The 20420-nt window shown below is 50.1% G+C and overlaps 4 protein-coding genes across 4 annotated transcripts; 1 reads left to right on the plus strand and 3 right to left on the minus strand.

Moving 5' to 3' along the window:
* The first annotated feature begins 3759 nt into the window (after positions 1 to 3759).
* BO87DRAFT_85776 (uncharacterized protein) lies at positions 3760 to 5035 on the plus strand. The gene is made up of 2 exons (XM_025629628.1): positions 3760 to 3768; positions 3834 to 5035. The coding sequence occupies exon 2, from the start codon at positions 4046 to 4048 to the stop codon at positions 4682 to 4684; it is 639 nt and encodes a 212-aa protein (XP_025478751.1). The 5' UTR covers positions 3760 to 3768; positions 3834 to 4045; the 3' UTR covers positions 4685 to 5035.
* Positions 5036 to 5980: 945 nt separating this feature from the next.
* BO87DRAFT_85787 (uncharacterized protein) lies at positions 5981 to 8960 on the minus strand. Its single transcript, XM_025629629.1, has 3 exons — positions 8552 to 8960; positions 8256 to 8456; positions 5981 to 8197 (listed from the first exon to the last, which is right to left on the minus strand). The coding sequence occupies exons 1-3, from the start codon at positions 8679 to 8681 to the stop codon at positions 6156 to 6158; spliced, it is 2373 nt and encodes a 790-aa protein (XP_025478752.1). The 5' UTR covers positions 8682 to 8960; the 3' UTR covers positions 5981 to 6155.
* Positions 8961 to 10642: 1682 nt separating this feature from the next.
* Positions 10643 to 14810, minus strand: BO87DRAFT_407490 (NACHT and Ankyrin domain protein; the record flags this gene model as incomplete). The annotated part of the gene is made up of 17 exons (XM_025626080.1): positions 14080 to 14810; positions 13941 to 14005; positions 13695 to 13886; positions 13604 to 13628; positions 13001 to 13549; positions 12623 to 12929; positions 12566 to 12583; positions 12480 to 12535; positions 12118 to 12446; positions 11980 to 12084; positions 11646 to 11949; positions 11588 to 11612; positions 11248 to 11548; positions 11213 to 11217; positions 11084 to 11176; positions 10969 to 11047; positions 10643 to 10938 (listed from the first exon to the last, which is right to left on the minus strand). Exons 1-17 carry the CDS (start codon positions 14466 to 14468, stop codon positions 10643 to 10645), a joined length of 3138 nt encoding a protein of 1045 aa, XP_025478753.1. The 5' UTR covers positions 14469 to 14810.
* Positions 14811 to 16499: 1689 nt separating this feature from the next.
* Positions 16500 to 19087, minus strand: BO87DRAFT_85826 (SAM and PH domain-containing protein). The gene is made up of 2 exons (XM_025629630.1): positions 18790 to 19087; positions 16500 to 18737 (listed from the first exon to the last, which is right to left on the minus strand). The coding sequence occupies exons 1-2, from the start codon at positions 18919 to 18921 to the stop codon at positions 16524 to 16526; spliced, it is 2346 nt and encodes a 781-aa protein (XP_025478754.1). The 5' UTR covers positions 18922 to 19087; the 3' UTR covers positions 16500 to 16523.
* Positions 19088 to 20420: the final 1333 nt, after the last annotated feature.

Below are 20420 nucleotides of genomic sequence, written 5' to 3' on the forward strand. Positions count from 1 at the left end.
CACCTAAAGTCATTTCAGACAACACACCAGTAAGTACCATAAAGCTCTTCCTTACTACCTTGATCCAAGGTCTTTTAATACTACTCTGTCCGTAGGGTGATGTACCTGTATCCAGTTGATTGTTCTTAATGGGTCATGCTCTTATATGGGGTATTGCGTGCGCCTATTAGTGGATGGGGTGATTCGTGCTCTGGGGAGTGAGTGATGTGTTGGTACTGGATTAGATTGGTGAGACCAAAAAGGGTTGCGGTTAGTAGGGGAGGCGTGATTGTGAAGGGTTGATGGATGGGATGGACTTTATTGGGGTGTTGGTAGAAGTGAGAGTGGGGCAGAGGGAGGGGGTGGGGCACTTGTTGGTAGATGCAGGGGCTAGATGGGGTTGATGATGTGAATTGGGTGTTGAGGGTGGTGAGTATGGTGTTTAATGGTTTGGTTTAGATGAGATTGGCTAGGAATAGCTGGACAAGTGGAGGAAGTGAAAGGAGGGGATAGTTGGAGTATGTCTATCACAAATTCGTGTAGATGAGAGCATTGGGTAGGGGAAACTAATATGGCCGGCCTGTGGAGGGAAACAGAATTAATTAGGTTAAGCCAGTTCAATACTCCTACATGTCTGTCTAGTGAGAAGGGGTGGCACAAGAATGGATATGGGGGTGTATAATACTAGGTCTAATTCTTGACGGAGAGTGATGCCTGGGTTTACGAAGAAGGCAAGTCTGCCGGTTCTATGTTGGAGACTTTACCGTAAGGAGGACTATAGCGCCCTAGGGGGTTAATTGCTCTAACTATGTCTGAGCCGAGTTCCGGACACATGAAGTCCCAGTGATGAGGGGTATGCCTGCTTACTTTGTAGATCACGACGTAGTGATGCCTCTCGCATTTGCTCAATCAACCAACTCAGCAACATGAGAATGCGCCGAGTGTGCTGGTGAAAGGCAGAAACAAGGCGGCAACTCGTACTAAATAATTCCCAATGAGTTATACCATTGCAATAGTAGTTTTGGTATTAGTGCACTAGGGAACTGCACAGGTGAAATTGCGGTCTACATGATACTGAACATGCCATAGAAGTGTGAGCTCTATATATAGATGGTCGCGGGCAACCTACCAGGGACGTGATAATACCGGTAAGCACAGGGACAGGCGCGTAGGAAATGGATTGAATGAAAAAGTACAGCAGTGCTGGTTGTTATTTAAGGAAACCAGACAAGAATAATGCTGGAGACAGAGGACGAGCGGATTTAGTGGAGCGTAAGTCTGGAGGTATAAGGTGTATTCGTGGACGGTATGATACAGTATCATACAGAATATCAACTAGATGATGTGAGTGTAGATACATACCTTATATGAGCTGGAAAGACAGGGAAGGATGACCGAGGGCGTGATAGACACGAGCACGAAATCGATAGTGTGATCTAAAATTATCATTCTTCGTGCGGGACAACTTCTCTCTGGCGGAACCCCCTGCCGACTGTGGAGACAAGATTGAGCAATATTGGCGTAGGATATATGCGGGTGTGATGATGGCATGTGAGCATGAACTCAATGAGGTGGAAAAAACACTCATCTAGCGCAAACCTATGGCTGGTCAATTCGCCAGCAGCGCTTGGTATGCGTGCGACGATGATACAAGAATAGAAAGAGCTAATATAGTGCTTGTTTTAAGTAATGGTTGATCAATCTTGCAAGCGAGTGAGTGAGAGGAGGGCGGGCTAGTCGGTCATAAAGCCAGCCTGTTTGGCGGAGTGTGGAGGGGCACAAGGGATATGGTGCATTAGCGAAGGGCGAGTAGCTGCTATCAGGTTAGCATAAGGGGGAATTGGATCAACACGGTGCTTAGTCTTTGCAAAAGTATTGGCTGTAGGAACGAGCAAGCGGCGTTGTGCTGGCTTGGTATCAGTTTAAGGTGATGTAAATGAATGCGACTGTAGACGGTAGATGTTGTTGAACGGTTTTTTGTATCATTTAGAAGTCGGACTCGACTGCTCATGTTGGATGAAAAGACACACCTCTCTTATACCCCCCATGAGTTGCTGCTTCCCCAACAGTTATTCTGCCATGAGAGGGGAATGGGCACTTGAGGTAGTACTATGAAGTTGAGATAGTGTGCAGATATCCAAAAATAGCCAGGCGTGCAGGGATCCCATCTTTAGACCGGTAGCAGATCTAATCTTAGTAGTTATCTAGTACCCGCCAGGATTGCCAGTTGCCAAGAATATCCCGGCGCTAAATCACTCGTCTGATTGGAAGAGCGACGACACGAGACGTGAGGAGTGCGGGATTAAGCATATGCTCTTGTCCAGTGCTACTTCGTCTCTTAACTGGAGGGTTGATTGGTGCCCGAGAGTCATGGTCGCGTTTAAACGCCTACCAAGACTGCGCAGGAGATGCATATGTTGCTGTTTATAGCACCAGCGGGTACCCAATTGTATCACGATAGCGGTGGTTGGTGGCAGGCTTAAGCGCCGGCTTCTGGACGGTCGTAAATGGTCACTCTGATTCGCTGAGCAGCTCTGGCGATGGAAACTCTGTAGGCACTGTGAGAAGCCACTGAAAGCTCTTGGTCAAAGCAGGGGATCTCATTGCACCACGCGCCCTTCGAAGGTGGGAGCTGACGCAAACTACCACTACTGGACGATTAGATATTGCCATTAGTCGTAGCCCTCGTAGTCCATCAAGGAAGCCATGGAAATAGTAGCGAGGTGTTGGTGCAAATTATATGCTGGCTCTACAGGCGCTCACGGTCATAAGTGGAAGCACCTAACGTGAGCATCTGGGTGGACCCGAGCGAACGAAGACGTCCGTAGATTAGACAAACGGACCAGGCTGATTCATGTTCCTGATGCATAGAACCGAGACAGACTTCTTCATCGGCAACGACCCATACCGTCTATCGTAGCCGCTTACAGCCCGCTATCAGGGTCCAGCCATCCACACGAAGCGCCGTCGTCAAGCTTGCAATGTAAGGGGTCGTCGATTGAAACCATGATCACAACAGACAATCTTCTCTCTTGCTAAGTGACTGGAGCACGACCCTTCCATGGCGTTTCTTGATGCTGTCGACCCTAGATAGTTTTCTGCAGGCTATACCGTGCTCGTCGTTAGTGCTGCAGGAACATGTTTCGGGTCTTCCCCGTCTTCTGCCATCGTCATGACGACGACGGCTTCAACGGTGGTAGCGGAACCGCGCGCTTTGCTGTGACGAACCATGTACATGGAATTTTGAGAGGAACCGGACAAACCGCTTCTTGAAGCCTCTGGGGATAGGAGACCCTGAGATGAGACTCGATTCAGATGGCGCGCGACAATGCTGGAGATGCCGTCTGGTGTTTATGTGCGAGCAAGAAAAGGTCCTGGAAAGTCTATAAAGTCAGAGAGAAACCTTCTCTTTAATCTCTTCTTCATCATCATCATCAAAAGTCAATCTTTGTCTCTTTGTATCCTTAGCTCTTTCTGTTGTCATACTTGGGGTTAAACAGCTGGACTGTGCGCCTCCACTAGCTTGTCTTCGTTTGACACCAGGGTACTTTGCCACGCCGGAACCATACCAAAGCTAGCCTTCTAGGTCCGGACTGAGTGATAATCATCGACTAAGAGACACTCTTATTCGACCTTCAGATTAGGTGCCTGGAAGTAGGTAATCCGATCTCGTGCTGCTATTCTGGCGAGCTGAAGGTGCAAGGTGCTAACGCAGCTTAGGCTAAACCACTTTCGTCCTCGCGAATCTATACGGCTCCTGCGTATTGATACTGTTTGGTACAGCCATCTGTATGTTTACGCCTGACCCCCAAGCAGGATGTATAGGATTCTCCTTGATTCTGACTCCTCCACAGATCCTTTCTTTGCCAGTTACCCCCTAAACTTAGTTCTTTCGCTTTGTTGCCTCCGCCTAGATAAGGCTCTCCATTCTCTCCACCCGTATCCCAGGGGTTTCTGTCTACTATAAGAACCCCTCCCTCCAGGCCGATTACAACAACCCTTGAGATTCTCTCCTCAAGCTGCAACTTGCCATTATACCTCTCCATCATCTCTCATAATCCTCGAGATGGGTCCCACCAAGCCAACTCTCCGTCCATTGACGACTCCTAAGAGCATGGTCTTTCCATCCGAGCTCCGCGAGCGAACCTTCACCACATGCCTTGACCCAGACAGGTCATCGTCCATCGTGGGAAAAGGAACCAGCAGCACCGAAGATAACGAGGCCTCTATCACTCCTCCACCAGCATACACAGACTTCGTGAACACCTTCAGTCCTATCTTCTCCAGTCCCACAACATCCCGAGCCAACTTCTACAAATACATGGTCGACAAGCCTCGTCACTCCCCCACTTCCACCACCCCTTCCAGCACCACGTCAACCAACTTCCCGAGTGGCCAGCCATCGAAGAACAACAGCACCACTGCGGTCGTCCCTCATCCCGCACATGGTCAACGTATGCGTCTACCACCGCCGTATGTCTGCACACCGGTGTCTGACTCCCCGAGGAGTGCACACCCCCTCCACTCTCCCTTCACCTCATCGGAGTATAGAGGTCGTCCCTTCGAGTCTCCGGTCAGTGAGGCGGGAAACTCTTTCAGTGTTCGTCATGTGGTGACCACGACCATCACGTACAAGCGGGCTCCTCAGCTTGATGCACCGCCGCTGGGCAAGAAGAGAAAGAATCTCAAACGTCGTAACACTTGACCGCTTCCATTTATTTTGGTGCTATCTTTTGACTGGATGTCGAACCAGTGCTCATATCTACCATCTACCACATCCCCCTTTGTCACGAGTGCTATGTACATGCTCCATCATGTCTAGTTTTGTCATGCTTCATGTCTTGTTATTGATGTTCATTCCTTTGCTACATTTTACCTGCAAATGGGATCTGCGATACGGGAGTCGGAGTTCATGTGTTTCTCCTCCAACTGCTATTTTTGTCACTGCTATGTTCTCTATTTCCGAAATCTTTCCCCATTCTATTTATGTACCCTCACGCCAGTTAAGTTAATACCCATCTAAATATCCCAAACCCAGACCAATAGAACAGACAAGCTTTACGTCGTACCTAAACACCCAGCACCAGCACCAGCACCAGCACCAGCAACACCCACGCACAAGTGGAATCCCACCCACAGAATTCCTGCAGGATCAGACTCCTTTCCACCTATCTACATACGTAGTAACATCATGCACTCAGCCACCACCACCGTCTTCCTCTCCCGCGAACCAATCAAAAGGGTAAGCCGCAATCACTCCAACTCCGCTTAACGCAAACCTACATCCTTGAAATAGTACTCGATAGCCGCGTGGTGGAATCGCATTCGTCCGTTCGACTTAGTAGTACCTTCTAATCTAAATAGGTAGGTTGGTTTCGATTGTCTGTGTGCTGAGGGGGTAGCCGAGGCTGAGGGTTTGCGCGGCTAATTTTTTTACTAAACGATTATGGTAGGTTGGTTGGTTGGCTAAGTAGTGGGGTGGATGAAGTACCAGGTAAGTAGTATGTGGGATGATTATTTGTATTTTTGGTTGAATTGGTCGTCGTGGGTGGTGTGGGTGTAGTTGGTTGGTGGGAGGGTGGTTAAGTATTGGCGGGGAGGGGGGTTGGATGAAAGATGTTTCATTTTTGACTACAGCTGGAGGTGGTCTACTGGCATGTTTCTTTCTGGACTGAACGCGGGACAGACTTGCATTGAAGATGGAACTAAACAGCATACTAACTAAACAGAATATCATCGAGAATAGAGCAAGAGTTACAGGAATAAATAGATAACAAAACCCGAACAGAACATAAACATCAGACGTGAAGGACATAACGAGGGACATAAGGCATTGGTCGTGGATAGATCATGATAAAAGGAGGTTTGAAAGCAAAAAGGAACAAGCACTGTAAGTGTGACAACAGGATTTAGCGAGCGTGTGAGGTATAAAATATGAATGACAAGATAGCAAGGCAAAACATAGATGACGCGTCTTAATCTCAGGAATATCACAGAGCAAGAAAAGCAGAACCAACCCGAAACCAACATAGATAGAGAACAAAGCAAACGAAATAACAAACATTCCCCTCGTTAATGACCGCGTCGCAAACTAGTCCTGTAGTCGCTTGCGCCCATACCCATCGACCAGCGAGTGGGTTAGAAGAGCTGCGGTGCTTGTGGCGAGACACGGCCCCCTACATCAGCAAGTACTCCCAGTTGTTGGCGCGCATAACTTCTCGCCAGTAGATGTAGCGCTTCTCTGGCTCCTCGCTCTCTTTCTCGTCATCCTGGTTTTCCTCTCCGTGCTGCTCCTGATTCGGTGGCTCAAGATTCTGCTCCTCCTGAGCTTCTTGCTCCCCATCCTGGTGCTCATCACCCACTTCTTCAACATCCAGCGGACTCCGATGCTGCTGGATTGATGCCTGAAAGGCCTCTTCAGCTGCAACAGACTGACTAACACAGGATTTGGGAGGCCTTGTACCGCTTCCAGGTAGAGAGGCGGTCGCGTCAGCAATCCTCCAGACCTCTGTCAGGACACGATACACCCGACCGATACTTCCGAACTTCCCTAGGCAGCCCAGGGCAGCGATTCTCTCTGACAAGATCTTTCGGAACTGACTTGGGGGAACAGAGTACAAACCCGCAATGAACAACGGCCAGGCCAGACAGCGATCGTAACCGGTGCGACCGGTCGGAATCATCTGAATGATGTCGCCAATTCTGGTAACCCAGCTCATGACGGTGGCATCGTAGCTATCGAAGGTCGGGAGGATGCTGTGAGCGTAGAGCCGCGCTGCCAGTCGAAAGAGCGCCGTGATCAGCGTGACCAACTTATCTGCGATGATGACTCCGTTGGAGTCGTAGGGGGCCTCGACAGGTGAGTCGGTGGCTTCGGTCCAGTTGATCTGCTCGTTGAGCGCGAAGACGTGTTGATACAGATCCAGTTCTTCGAGATTGCCCTCAAGCCACAGCGATTCTAGACATGCGATCTCCGAAATGAGGTACATGATACGGTCATCGCAACCCATGACATGTTGCAGACCAGAACGGATACCTGTTACATGTCTTTGCCGATAGGTGTGGGCGAACTCCGGCGTTGCCCCTAGCATCGTAGCTCCAATAATATCGATCCATGCAACGAGTGCGACGCTCAGAGAACTGGGAGGGTTGATGAGCTTCTTAATGAGAGTGGCAGCGCCTTTGAAATGGTGGCTCCACGGGATATCATCCAAATAATCTTCTGAGGTTGCCACGAAGGAGTTGTAGAAGATCAGACCGAGTGTAGCGTCAAGGTTCTGCAGATGCCCGCTTTCCCTGTTGAGGACATTGGAGAGCTGCGAGATGGCTGCGTAGCGATGCTCCATGATGTCGTGGTCCATTTGGTCGTCCAAGCCTAGGGTGTACTTGAGGTGGATAGCTGCCGCGCTGAGGCAGCATCGAAGGTACGCCCGGTTGTTTTGCATCAGGCCCAGGATCTCATTTATGTGCAAACGAGGGCCTTGCCTTGCTTCCAAGATTGGGAAGACAGTATGCAGGACGTGGTCGACAAAGTGTTGCAGAAGCGGCTGGGCATTATTGTCAACAGAGATGAGTCCCCGCACCGATTCGTAAAGAGGAAGCTGAGCATCTGTGCTATCGGAGCCTCCGATGGCCATGTTATCGAAGAAGTCCTGGTTGTAAGGCTGTGGGAGACTGAAGGGTGGCCGTGCCAACTCCCTGTGAGGAAGCCGGGGCGTTGGAGGAGGCACTGAGGAAGGACCCTGCCCGCTATATTGCGGCAAAGGTGGGCGAGTGAACGTTTCCGTCTGAGGAGATGGCTGGATCGAAACTCGAGACACCAACTGTAGCTGAGGAGCACCCGCGGTTGAAGTGAACGTTTGAACCTGGGGAATGATGGGCGATTGGGCAAATGTCGAGGTGGGAGGAGCTGATAATGGGGTTGGAGGAAGTGCTGGGGTCTGGGAGAAAGTCGCAGACTGGGGCAACGATGGGGTCTGTGCCAAGAAAGAGGCCTGGGGAACTGGCGAGCTCTGGGGCAAGGCTGGGGATGCTGATACAACTCCAGTGCTCAGAGCGACATCTTGCTGGACTTGGAACGGATTGGGATTGGGAGTGACCGGGGTAGGAAGAGACTGAGGAATGGTAATAGCTTGGCCCCTGGACGCTGCATGACTGGAGCTCGTTCCCTCAGACTCCGGAGGCTTTGGGACGAGAGCAGAAATCCGGTCTCTATACTCTACACAAATAGTTAGAATGCATCTTTATCAGATAAGCATCGAGCGAGTGGCACATACTTTGCAAGTTGCCCTCCTTCTCCATCACCTTCGTCTGTCGGATCCTTTCTTTAATCCTTTCCTTCTGCACTCCACGCTGCTCCTTAGTGGCCCACCACTTAGGGGTCACATAATTGCACTTCAAACCAAGCTTAGTGCATGTAGAGCAGATCGGCCGGGTCTCATCACACTTCTTCCGTCGCAAGCGACAAGTGAAGCATCCTAAAGAGAGTTCCATGGTCAGTGCTTTTTGGAGCTACCCTGCTGATCTGAGACTGCATATGATGAAGGTGTTTATATTATAAGGCCAATCATACCTGAACGAGATCTCTTGTATGTCTTGGTCTTCCGTTCCCCCGATGGACCAGGCTCATCAGGCAATTCCGAGTTGGCTCTCTCGGAACGACGGGTATCGTCCATGACTGGTTGGGCGGAGGTAGAAGCCATTGTGCAGCACCACCTTATCAAGCAGTACGTAGAGTGTTCCCGAACGATGACGAAGAAGTCACAGGTCTTGATAGAAGGACTGTCGACTTAGATGATAGAGATTGTAAAACCAGATATGTGAATTGATGATTGTAAAGTGAAGTAAGAATAGAAGACTTGAGATGTTGCACTGTGTTGAGATCCTCTCTATGCTTATCCTTGAGGTAGGATGTTGTTGTAGAAGATGATACAGAAGAGGATGGAGTTGAGACGAAGGAGGCATCGAGCTGGCCTTTATGAATCTTTTCCACCCCGGCATCTGGGACATAGAGAGGGTAGACATGGTGTCCACCGTTGCAGGTGATGCCCGGGTAGATTCTATTTTTTACCAACACCAGCGGATGACTGTGGATGGACGATGTTTCGAAGACAAGTCCGAGATGCAAACCTTGTGGGGAACGAGGACGAACGACAAATCACCATTGTCGCGAAGACCGAAAACAAAGCGCGAGAGCTAAATTGAGACCAGGTGGTGGTGGTGGTCGAGATGGATGGTATGGCATGCACCGAAAGCCTCTGAATGTCGAGCCGATATCTGGCACAGCTCGCGTGCAGCCGGAGACTGCAAGGGTCGATCACGCTGGGCTCTTACCATGAGGTTCCTGTCAGGGTCTTGGGGAGGTTCGTCATTAGCGCGAAGTTGAGAATGGCGGATAATGAGAGCGCAACATTGGTCAGTTGGATGGCATCTCCTCCGGGCTTGCCAATAATTTGTGGACTAAGTGAGCAGAGCACTGTCGTTGTTGGTGGTGGTGGTGTTGTAGGTCCATGTTGCTATTGTTGTTCGCATATCATGGCTTGTTGCTAAGAATAGGAATCAATCTGTATAGATTCAAGTTCTCGATGCGCGGTTTTCCGAAAGCCAGATTCTTTCTATGGAAGAAGATGCATTTCTCCAGTTAGCCGGTAATAGTTAGTATGGGTAATAGTGTTATTCTCATGGCCGGCCCGGGACATAGTAACGCCCAAGTTTAATCGACCACGGCGCTTAAGGAGCATCTGAGTATGGCTATTGGCTGAAAGGATTCCATGAGCGCCAACGTACATTGCCAAGCTTCAAGACTTGAAGCATGATTCGACCAGAGCCAGTCGTTGTTGACCCATCATTGCAGTGGGCGGGACTCGGCCCGTGCGGGTGATGGAGGAAGAGAAGGAAGAAGAGGAAGAAAGAGGAGGGGGAGGGGCAGAAGGAGGGGAAAGTGGGCGTGAGAAGGATTGAGAGGAAGCATTGGCAACCGTTAATTAGCAGCCGGAGAGGCCTCTTGGAGGGAAATGGACGCCTGTCCATTGGCCGTTGCTCGCACATCAGGTGGGGTTCTCACGAATGACTTGCTGTAATTTGCCCAGGTCTATCCTAATAATAACCTGAAGGAGCCGTCACTATCACCAACGGAGGGGACGTGCATGAACAGCTGCAGCATGCCATTGGACATGCACGCGGCTCCTCGTCGATAAGGTGGTTAACTTTGAGGTGTCGATGACGCGTTTGTCCATACATTACTCTTCCCACCATTCCTGATTCGTACATCCTGATGTCAGTTTGGTATATCGAAAAACACGCTAGTCGTGATGGTTTTCAATAGTTTCATGTACGAAGCTCCCGAGAAGAAGAATCTTGCTATTCTTAGAGTATACTGAAATAGAAGGCTTCTCAGAAGCTTGATGAAGACGCATCGAAAGAGCGCCATGATCTAGATTCAATCTATATGGAGGGAGTATACTATACTTAGAACTGTAACCAACTCATTCCTCCTCAAGAAATAGCACGCCTTTATGATTGCACTATTCCGGGACTCCTGTACACATGCATCGAATCATATCCGCTCCACGCTCGGGTATCAAGTGTCCAGTGGACCAGCACCGGAATTGCTCTTTACATGTCATCACCATCGTCAGTGAAGTCCAGCCTCTCCTTTCCCCCATCAAGTGATGAGGACATATGGCTGTTCGCCTCCAATAAGGGTCGCCTCTGCCGTGTCCTCCTCCGAGCACTCAGGATGTAGATCCTCTATGTCCGTTCCAACGCTGTCTCTACGGGTTCTAAGAGGCCCCGGACGCAGTTGACCGTCATTATCAAACCATTGCGCACCAAATGGGTTCTTCCGAGCTACATCAAACGCAGTGCTCCCTGCCCCGTCCTCCTCTTCACCATCAACATCGTCATCATCGTCAGACGTGGCACTGTCTGGGGTCTCAAGTGACACATCTGCTCCCGCTTCTAGAAGGATCCTGAATATTGTCTCGCGACCGCGTTCAGCTGCAAGATGAAGGGCTGCCTTGCCTTCTGAAGTCATGGCATTTATATCGGCATCCAAGTCCAGAAGAAGCTGGACCAAAGACGGTCTGGGAACAACCGCCATAACTGCAAGATGGAGTGGTGTCTCCGCGGCTCCTGATGTGGCGCGAGCATTGATATTTGCTCCACACGAGAGAAGCATCTGGATGTATTCGGCTGTCTTGTCAAAAGACAAGTCAGGTACACCTGTGCCAACGAACACTGCCTGATGTAGAGGCGTCCAGCCCTGACTAGACACTGCATTGACGTTATGTCCAAAGTCCAGGGCAAGTTTGAGAATATCGAGACAATCATCGTTGATCGGTGGTGTGATATGGAGGAGTGTTTCACCTTTCGGAGTTTCAACATCCATCTTTGCTCCCTTGTCAAGCAGAAACAGCCACATCGCTCTGTTTCCTGCTCTGGCAGCACACTGAAGGGGGGTATACCCCTGGTGATTACGAGCTTCTATATTGGCACCTTGCTCTAGGAGCTTAGCAGCGATTGCTGTATTGGAGGAGGTTTTCGCCTGCTCGTGGAGCAGAGAATCCCCCTGTTTGTTCCATGCGTTGACATCAGCACCGCCAATGACCAATAGATCAAATGCAACCCAATGTCTAGCGTGAGCCGCGAGTTGCAGCGCTGTGAACCCGGACAGGGAGCGCGTCTCTACCTGGGCACATCGCTGAAGAAGAAGCGAGATTGCCTCACAATTATCAATTTTCGCTGCTAGCTGCAGCGGCGTGAACCCATTCTCGTTCATCATGTCAATGGCAGCGCCTTTGTCAAGAAGGAAGAGAATGATGCGTGGTCTTCTCCATTCAACAGCAAGGTGTAACGCGGTGTCTCCAGTGTGAATGTTACGGATGTTCACGCCTACTCGGTTTTTCACTAGCAACGGGATCGTCGATTCGTCAGATTCGGTGCCAACTGCCACCTGGAGGCCTGTAGCGCCTTTCTCGTTTGCGATTTGGGAATTGACACGATGAGCAAAGAGGACCTTTAATACTTTGCGCTGCCCATATTGTGTGGCCAAATGCAGTGCGGTGCTTCCATCTCGTGCGACGGCGTTAACGTCGGCTCCATGTTCTAGCAAAAGACTGACCATTTCATCATTGCCACGATACGCGGCACAATGAAGTGGAGTAAACTTTAGGGTGTTGTCATGTGCATCGACATCGGCACCTTGGAGGATCAGACGGTTTGATCGAGGGATGATGCCGAAGAAGGCCAAAACATGCAGAGCACTCCAGTCTGAAGGATAACACCCAAGGCCTAGCCCTTTAGGTATGACTCTTTCATCACTCAGATCCTTCAAAGGTGGCCGTCGCCACAGGAGCTTGTTGAGAAATGTTTTTGTGAGGACCTGTATTGTTTGCTCGTCATCAGGGACTTGACGAGCATGGTCGCCCCAGTATCTCGCCGCGTAGCTGAGAAAGCCGCTACTGGCGCTGCGGGAAATCGGCCCGCAATTTCGGTAGCACTCATCGACCACTTCATCTGGTGAGATGGCTGTAATACACACTTCCGTAATATCCTTCTGGGCGGTGGGGAAGAACACCCTTGCAACTGTGCCAGTGAGGTATTCCTTCGCGGTTTTGTGGACAAAACGAACTGTTCCTGTCACTCCATCCACGGTCAAGAGCCCACCAGTCTGCACCTGCAGAGAGTGTTCGAAGGTGGAATTGTTGCTTCCGTCATCTATTGTTGAGGTTTTGGTGGCACACTTTAGCTCTGCGACCGTCAACGGCCGAAAAGCATATAATGTCCAGTATACGTAGCGAGCGGCACTCGGGTTGATGCTCACTACCTGCTTCATCGCTTCACTGTAGGCCTCAATAAGACTCTCTGGTAAGTGGACCAAAGCTCGTTCTAGAAGGTTTCTGTCTGTGTAGCGCGACAGAAGATCTAGATGTATATGCGCCAAAAGGAAACTTCAAAGCAGCGACAATCAGCCTCCCATCTACTACGACGTGGTAACTTTGGGGGAAATCTTGGTACTTACACTCCATGGCACTTTTCCACAACAGTGTATACGACCTCTTCGTACAACCGAGTGTCCGGTTCCTTTTCAAACAACCCCCTCAATCCAGCATCATTCTCGATCCGAGAGATAGCATATCTTTGAAGATCCTCTGATGATCCCAGGATGCTCACATAAGACGCGTCTCCCACTTGGGTAACTTCACGAAGGGTGACTAATAGCTGTGCGTGCTCTGGGAGTTTCTGCAGTCGGCTCAAAATGCGCTCTTTATCAGAAAGTAGTTCCAGTCCATCCATGACGAACATGGCTTTCGAGAAACGATTGACTTCCGCACGTATTGCGTTATGGTATTCCTTGGGTGAGGCCCTCCCTTTTGTTAAGGATTCAGAGTGATAAAGAGACGATGTTGCATAAGAAAGACTGCGCTTGCGATATACGAGCTGAGCCAGTATGCTGCGTAAAATATCGGTGGAATTATGGTCCTTTGCATGCTCCTGCTGGATGATAACGAATACCGTGGCTACATCGGGCCCCGTGAAAGTTCTTTGCAGAGAATCGATGATAGCAGAACTGCATGTTTCTCATCAGTGTTCAGTCTATCTAATTGTAAGTAGCACGACTTACGAAAGAAATGTTTTTCCCGCACCAGCTATCGACATGGAAGACAGCAAGTTAGCTTACCAGTGTTTCACTGAAGGGCATATGGAGTACTCACGCGGACCGACACAGTAAAGTGTCTTGAAAGTTCCAAGCAGCCATCGTCTGTACTCTGTGTGATCGAAGAACCAGTTGCATGACCCTTTGAGACGTCGGTTACACAAGTCGGCGAGGCCAATAAATTGTTCAGAGCAAAGTCGACTTGTTATGCCCAGTGCATCTTCCTCGAATTGTAAATCAACCGTTGGGCCTGAGTACATTGATCAACTGCCAGCACTTAAGCCACACTTAGATGAGTACATACCGCAATCTACACCTCGAGCCAGCCGGAGTGTATATCGTATTTCTTCTTCCAAACAAGACCGTTCCCTGTGGACAGAAGTTAGCTCGAGTTTCCTTACTGACATATGTTAACGGCTAGCATCAAGTATCCGGGGTCATACTCTGAATCAGGCTGCATTGCTAGCAACAGGAGAATCTTATACTGCTCCAGGCGCGGTAGGAATGTTCTCTCCAACAGGTGTTTCCGGAAGTAAGCAACGCTCACTCCCCCCGGCTGAAAGTAGAGCTCGATTGATTTCATGGAGGAATTCAGCCAGGAGAGCATTTCGGCCAAAGCCACCAGACGCGATGGGTCCACGTGCCATTTCTCCTCCCCCCAACTGATCTGCTCCTTGATGCGATATAGCAAGTCCAAGATATCCGCCAGCAGGGTGAGAGCCTTTTGTGATGTTTCCTGAGAATCCCGCCCAGTGCTGAGACAGCGCATCACAATGCGAGTAGACTGAGTGACCTGAACGAGGTCCCCCCGGAGTTCTGAGACCTCGACCATATTTCTGCACCGGTACCAATTCGCTGAATGACCCCTCCTTGGCCGTAATGTAAATGTACGGGAAGCAGGGGTTGGTAGCCGCAATCAACGGAGAGTATATGAGCAAGTACAAGCGAGAGGGTGACAACAATTAAGTAAAATGCTGTGGATATATGGAAGTGGTAAACAAAAGAGGTTAGAAGAGGAAGTGTGAGTGAGAAATCAGCGAGACAAAGTAGGACTAAGCGGTTGACCCAAGCGTGCCGGGTGGGTTTCCATGCGGAAAACAGGACGGATGCGCAGCGAATAACAATAGTGGCGTCTAGCAGAAAAAGAGAAACATGCGGGTACAAACCCTTTGCGATGATATTTAGTGGAAATAGCGATCAATTACTGGAGAAAGGAAGAAGCAAATGCCCACTGGTGCCCCTCGCAAGGCAGCCCACCGACAACCGCCGAAAGCTTAGGTACAGCGACAATCCGCTGCTGGTCACACGCCCAGTGGAAGCCGTCCAGGTGGGCGCTTCTACCTATGAGAGAAGCTGGATGCTCTGTAGTAGTAGTACTACTCTGTCACTGCTATTCCTACAATTATTACTAATAGTAGCTAGCCACTGTCTATTTACCAGTGTCGAAGCTAAGAGAGAGAGATATAAGCCAGACAGTCAATATGCTTTTTAAGCAGCATCAACACAAGTCATACTGGGCTGAATATTCTCCCAGACATGCCTGGTCCACACTAGGGTCATGGAAGATATTACCTATCCATGTTACATGGTACCTTGCTGCCCCGTGGCCACCGAAGTGATCATCAGCCAGGACAGAACAAAGAGAAACGAGGTGAGTAGTAGTAGTAAAGACTAAACGGTACGGAGTTGGGAGACATGAGTCTACTACTACTGCAGGTCGCGACGAAGACAGAAATGGGCCCATGGGATCCCCACTCCAGCCCCGTCCCCATCGCAACATTCATTCGATCAACGATGATAAGAAGCGGGGGAACTGCAGGTGGAGCAGATGTGATTGCCGTGCGTGTGCTCGCATCCATCCACTCCCCGCCGAGCGTTAGCCGCCCGGCGGATCCATCCATAGTATACTTCCGTGCTCCCGCGGCCAATAATGGGCTCCACCCATCCCTGACATTGTGATAACATCGAGGATTGGCACACCAACCCCCGTATGAGTGACTTTGCTGGCAAGTAATATGCACCCCCCGCCTCATGCACTTTCACCGTGTGCTCAGACCAAAAGTTGCGACTTGCGATCCTTGGTGTGTACCTCCAGCGCGACATTGTATGGCAGAAGGAGAGCCCCAGGAGAACTTGGACACGAAGAAGGGACAAAGTTTACTTCGAAGAGATCTGAATGCTCAAATATGAACAACTAAGTGGATACAACTCATACCGATTTGCTCTTACATGTGACATAATAAGGGATAAGGTTTTCATATTGTTAGGCGTAAAGCTGTTGGGTTTGTTGAGAAGTTGATAGGTAGACTTGGTTAAGCGCCGACCTTGCTGGGTGGCGTCCAGCACGAAGGTGTCACCCGAGGAAAGGCGGGTCGGCTCCATCCACTTCCGGTCGCTCAGTTCCAGTCTCAGCTGGTTTGTCTCGAGACTAACTCATAGAGGCTTTGGGAGAAAGGCTACATTAAAGGTAGAGATGTGTTTCACAGTTTAGAATCATATGTTTCTTGTTAGCTCTATTGAGCCTTGGTTGCAGTTTAAATACATAATCTGAAGGGCCAGCCTCCACAATAAGTTGAGTAATGTATAATCAGTATGGCAAGCCAGACGTGAGTCGACATCGGGGGCCATACACCCAATCTACCCGTGTTTTTTGTGCCACTGACAAATGAAATGGGGATTATTAAGTATTGGGAAGGGAGAGGCAGAGAGACAGAAAATTGGACACAGTCATGGATATAGTCGTAAAGTCGTTAAGAGTGATGAAAATGGGTACTTGAGAATGAAACCGGTAAATGCAAAACATGAAGCAAATAAAAGGGTATCAAAGGATGCACTGTAGCAAATGCAGTAACACCACAGGAATCTGCAGCTTGTTCGAATACATCGTTTAGATGAAATTTCCATTGTGGTTGATAGATGAGCCGCCTTCGCGGCTTTTCCGCAGCGCTTTGGCAAGCATCAACTCTCTCATCCAGTCAATGCGCTCGTCCCGTGTCTTGACTGCAAAGTGATGAGCCTTGGGGCCGTTGGTAAACAAAAGCTTCTTGTCAAACGTGCTGTTTGTCGGTGATGGGATTAGAGAGAATGCGAAGGCGGCTCCTCCCTGAGTGGTGTCTTTGCGCTTCAGAACGGTTTTCTTGAAAGCCGCTGTCAGCTTTGAGTTGGATGGAAAGGACGAGCAAGCCACAGCATAATCATCCACATCGATATACTCAAGAGCCTTGGAGTCTCGGTGTGAGGTCTCTTCGTCGGGAAACATGGCTAATTGTGTGCCCCGCAGGGTGAAGTGGTGATCTTCCCAATCGTGGCGGAGAAACCGTGTCGTCTTCCGCTTTTTCATCCACCCACTGTGGGTGACGCTATTGTCACCGTTGGGAGCCTTGCAGTGTGCAGCCCGAGGGGTCCTCGCCATATCCTCGGGAGTCTCGATTGGTGGCAATGGCAACCGTTTTCCTAGGTAGGGCAGATCCTGACCATTTGAGACAAAGGCGTGTCTCCGCGAATTCTCGGGCCTAGTAGAGGCTGGTCGGAGAATTACATCCGGTACATGGTGCATGTCCCCCCCAAATCTCATATCCGGTGGAACGGACTGAGAAAAGTTCCGCGCAACAGGTCCAATGGGGATGGCAGTAATTGGGGCATCCATCTCAGACAAAGGCGTGCTTTGAGCATAGTGGGGGTCAATTCTGTAGAAGTCTGAAGGTGACACCCCTCTTTGCAAGGGCTCAAGAGATTTCTTTGTGTTTTGTCTACCAAACGGTTGCCTTCGTTGTAGGATCGAAGGGGTGATTGTGCGTTGAGCAGAGTAGTTGGGCGACAACATGGAACTAGTATCGGTGTTGAGGCTTGGGATGCGGAGCTTGGGGAGATGACGAAGATTCTCGGACAGGGTAGCATTTGCTCTTGCGGCTCCAGGCGAGCCAGCTCCAGGAGAGAGGTGATCTCCGGGGGGAGTGGCAGGATCGCAGGCTGGTTCCAGCTTACTGAGGCGCTGAAAGCTTAGAAATTGCCGTACGTTTTCCTGAGGATCACGGGGCTTCACGCCCTCGAGCTTGTCCTGGGATAGCTGCAATGCGGCAGCATGGTTATTACCCAGGGCATCTGAGGATGCAATAACAGATGGCGTTACTTCTGACTTGGGTGTCTTGACAAGATTCTGCGCGGTCGCAGGATTTCCCGGGTCACCAGTGATAAGAACCGAGCCGCCTAAGCCCTCAACCGGGAGGCCTTTGGCTAGACGTGCGAGCTTGGCCTGTTGCTTTTGCCATTTGCGGCAATTCTCGCCCTTAGAGCAAGTGTGAAGTCTTGGCAACAGCTGCTCTATGGCGACAATGGAGACCGAGTCTTCAGGAACAATATCTGTGCCCTTCTGCTGTTTTTGACGTCTGCGACGCCGATGTTGTGAAGACTTTGATCGGGACTTATCATCGTCCGTACTTGGGCTTGTGCAATCAACACCAACCTCAGCGGCAGTGGTCTGTGGGGTTGATGTGTCTTCCCTTGATGTGGGATCCAAAGTACACTGGGACTCGCACGCAACTGACGCCACCGAGGCCGCTCTGCCCCGGAGCTCCCGAATACAACCCAACAATCGGTGTCGCTTTCCAAATGACTTGATCTCCAGTTCTTTCAGATCTTCCGCTTGAAGTTCAAGAAGAATCGAGCCAGTGATGTCATTGACAAAGAGCTTTTCAACGACAGAGTCGTCAAAGTTTTGCTTTCGCAGCCATGTAACGACATCCTGGGGCGTCCAATTGGCGACCTCACTCTCCTTAGGCACAGGAAGGGATGTTGTCTTCTCAGGCCGCTTCTGTTCCGTTGCGACGGCAGTGACCGGTACCGGGGTGTCTTTTCTCTCGGGCTCAAGCTTGGAAGCGGCTTGATAGAGCGGAGTTGTAGCAGTGGTAGAAATATCCTCCATGGTCAAGTCGAAGCCAAAGGACGCCTCCGAATATTCAGAGGAAACACGGAAGAGGTGTGGTCCTACAGGACCCTTGACAGGATATTCATCGAGCTGGAAATGGAATGCCGTGAGGCCAGTTGTATCGGGGGTTTTCACATCATCTGGCGTCGAAGCAGTCGTCACACTCTCCGTTCCGAGCTTACATCTATTGTTAGCCATTGGGATAATATTCTCCGGACAGCGTACTCACAGACTGGCCGCTGAGATAACGGGAAACATCTGAATAATTCTCATAAGAGTCAGACTCAAAGTCTGTGTCGAGAATTTCGGTCGTGTCGGTATCAGATACCGTAGGATCGGATAGGATGGGGAAGTAGTTCATTGTGGCACAGGGCCCAGGCGGGGAAATAGACCGTCGAAGAACGAAGAAGTTGTTGTGCTTTGGACCAGCCAAACTAATAATCAATAGAAGTTCTTCGCTATGGCAAAATGACCCTCGGAGTCTTCTGGTCAAGTGCCTCGTCCCCTTAGGAGTGAGGCTGTTCGTTCCACTGTGGGCGGTGTGGGAACACGTGCGTGGAGGGAGAATAGATCGTTTAGAGGGTTTAGTAAAGGAGGTTGAGATAGAATATAGAATTGGCAGGGTTATCACCAGCCCTCACCAAAAACGGAAGGTTAGTTCAATGGGGTATACTTAGAGATAGGGAAGCGCGGTCAGAGGAACGGGGTGGGCGAGGGGCGTATAAGTATAAGCGAGTAACTTGAAATCCCTCGTCTGGCGGTATAAAAAAAGAACATGACACGGTCGAAGAGAAGGGAGGGAGGCATGCCGTGATTGCTGGAACGAGCGATGTGACGGGTTGAGCCTGCAGGTGCATTAGGCGGAGATGACTGAAAAACCGTCGAATAGATCCCAATCATCCCGTGGTGGCATCAAGTTTCAGGCCTCTGATTTGTCGCTGTCCTGCAAGCCGGGAATATGGCGGCGCTTGGAGAGAGTCTGTCCGACGCGGCCCCGAGCTCTGATTGGCCGACATCCTGATACTGATGATCCAGAGTTTATAACGAGCATCGCTCGAGAGGACATGGCGCCCAAGGAAAGATGGGTTTGCTGTTTGACTGGCTCGAAGGATGCCCACTACTGCTGTGACGACGGTGCAGTGGGGGTGATTGTAAATGGCTTTGGTCTATCTGTCACGCAGCACACTTAGTCGGTCTCCGTTCAGCTTGACTGCTACCGGCTTCACTTGACCCTAGGAAATTGAATTTAGCTACTCCGTACCCACTGAGCGACTGATAATTCTGCGAAAATAGTATAGGCGGTTGATGGTAGTTCCAAGAATAGCCACCCTAATGTCGCAGAAAGTCGGTGACATTGCCTTGGAAGCAGAGACGGGGTACTCGGTACTTGTCAGGAATAGAGCGTTGCCCACAGTTACCCCTCACCTGAAGATGTACTGTGACAGCCACGGTGACACCCGCCGAGGAAGCTGGGGTCCCCTTCATTCTAGTCCTCATCTCAATCCGTCCGGTGGTTGCTTGCTTAATTTGCCAATTTCGACGGCAGCTTCACTGTTTGACGGATTCCACCCGCGATCACAAAATGGAGAGCCCTTTGGCTATGTCACTTGAACTATTTGTTAAGTTATTCTCTCCTGACACTTTATCGCAGTGGACTTGTAATCTTTCACCCCTAAAAGTCCCGATGATTTAATCAAGATATGGTCTCAGTAGGCCCTAGCACTGGGCTAAGTGACAGAGTCCTCTTCATGGACCTTTCTTGCGTGTATACTTTATATTTCAGAGTGAGGCATGTCAAGCGATGAAGTTATGCTTGGGCCCTCGGTCGATGTGATAGTGTGCTTGCATCAGTGTGATCAC

Source organism: Aspergillus neoniger (genome assembly GCF_003184625.1).
Source record: "Aspergillus neoniger CBS 115656 unplaced genomic scaffold BO87scaffold_20, whole genome shotgun sequence".
Lineage (NCBI taxonomy): Eukaryota > Fungi > Ascomycota > Eurotiomycetes > Eurotiales > Aspergillaceae > Aspergillus > Aspergillus neoniger.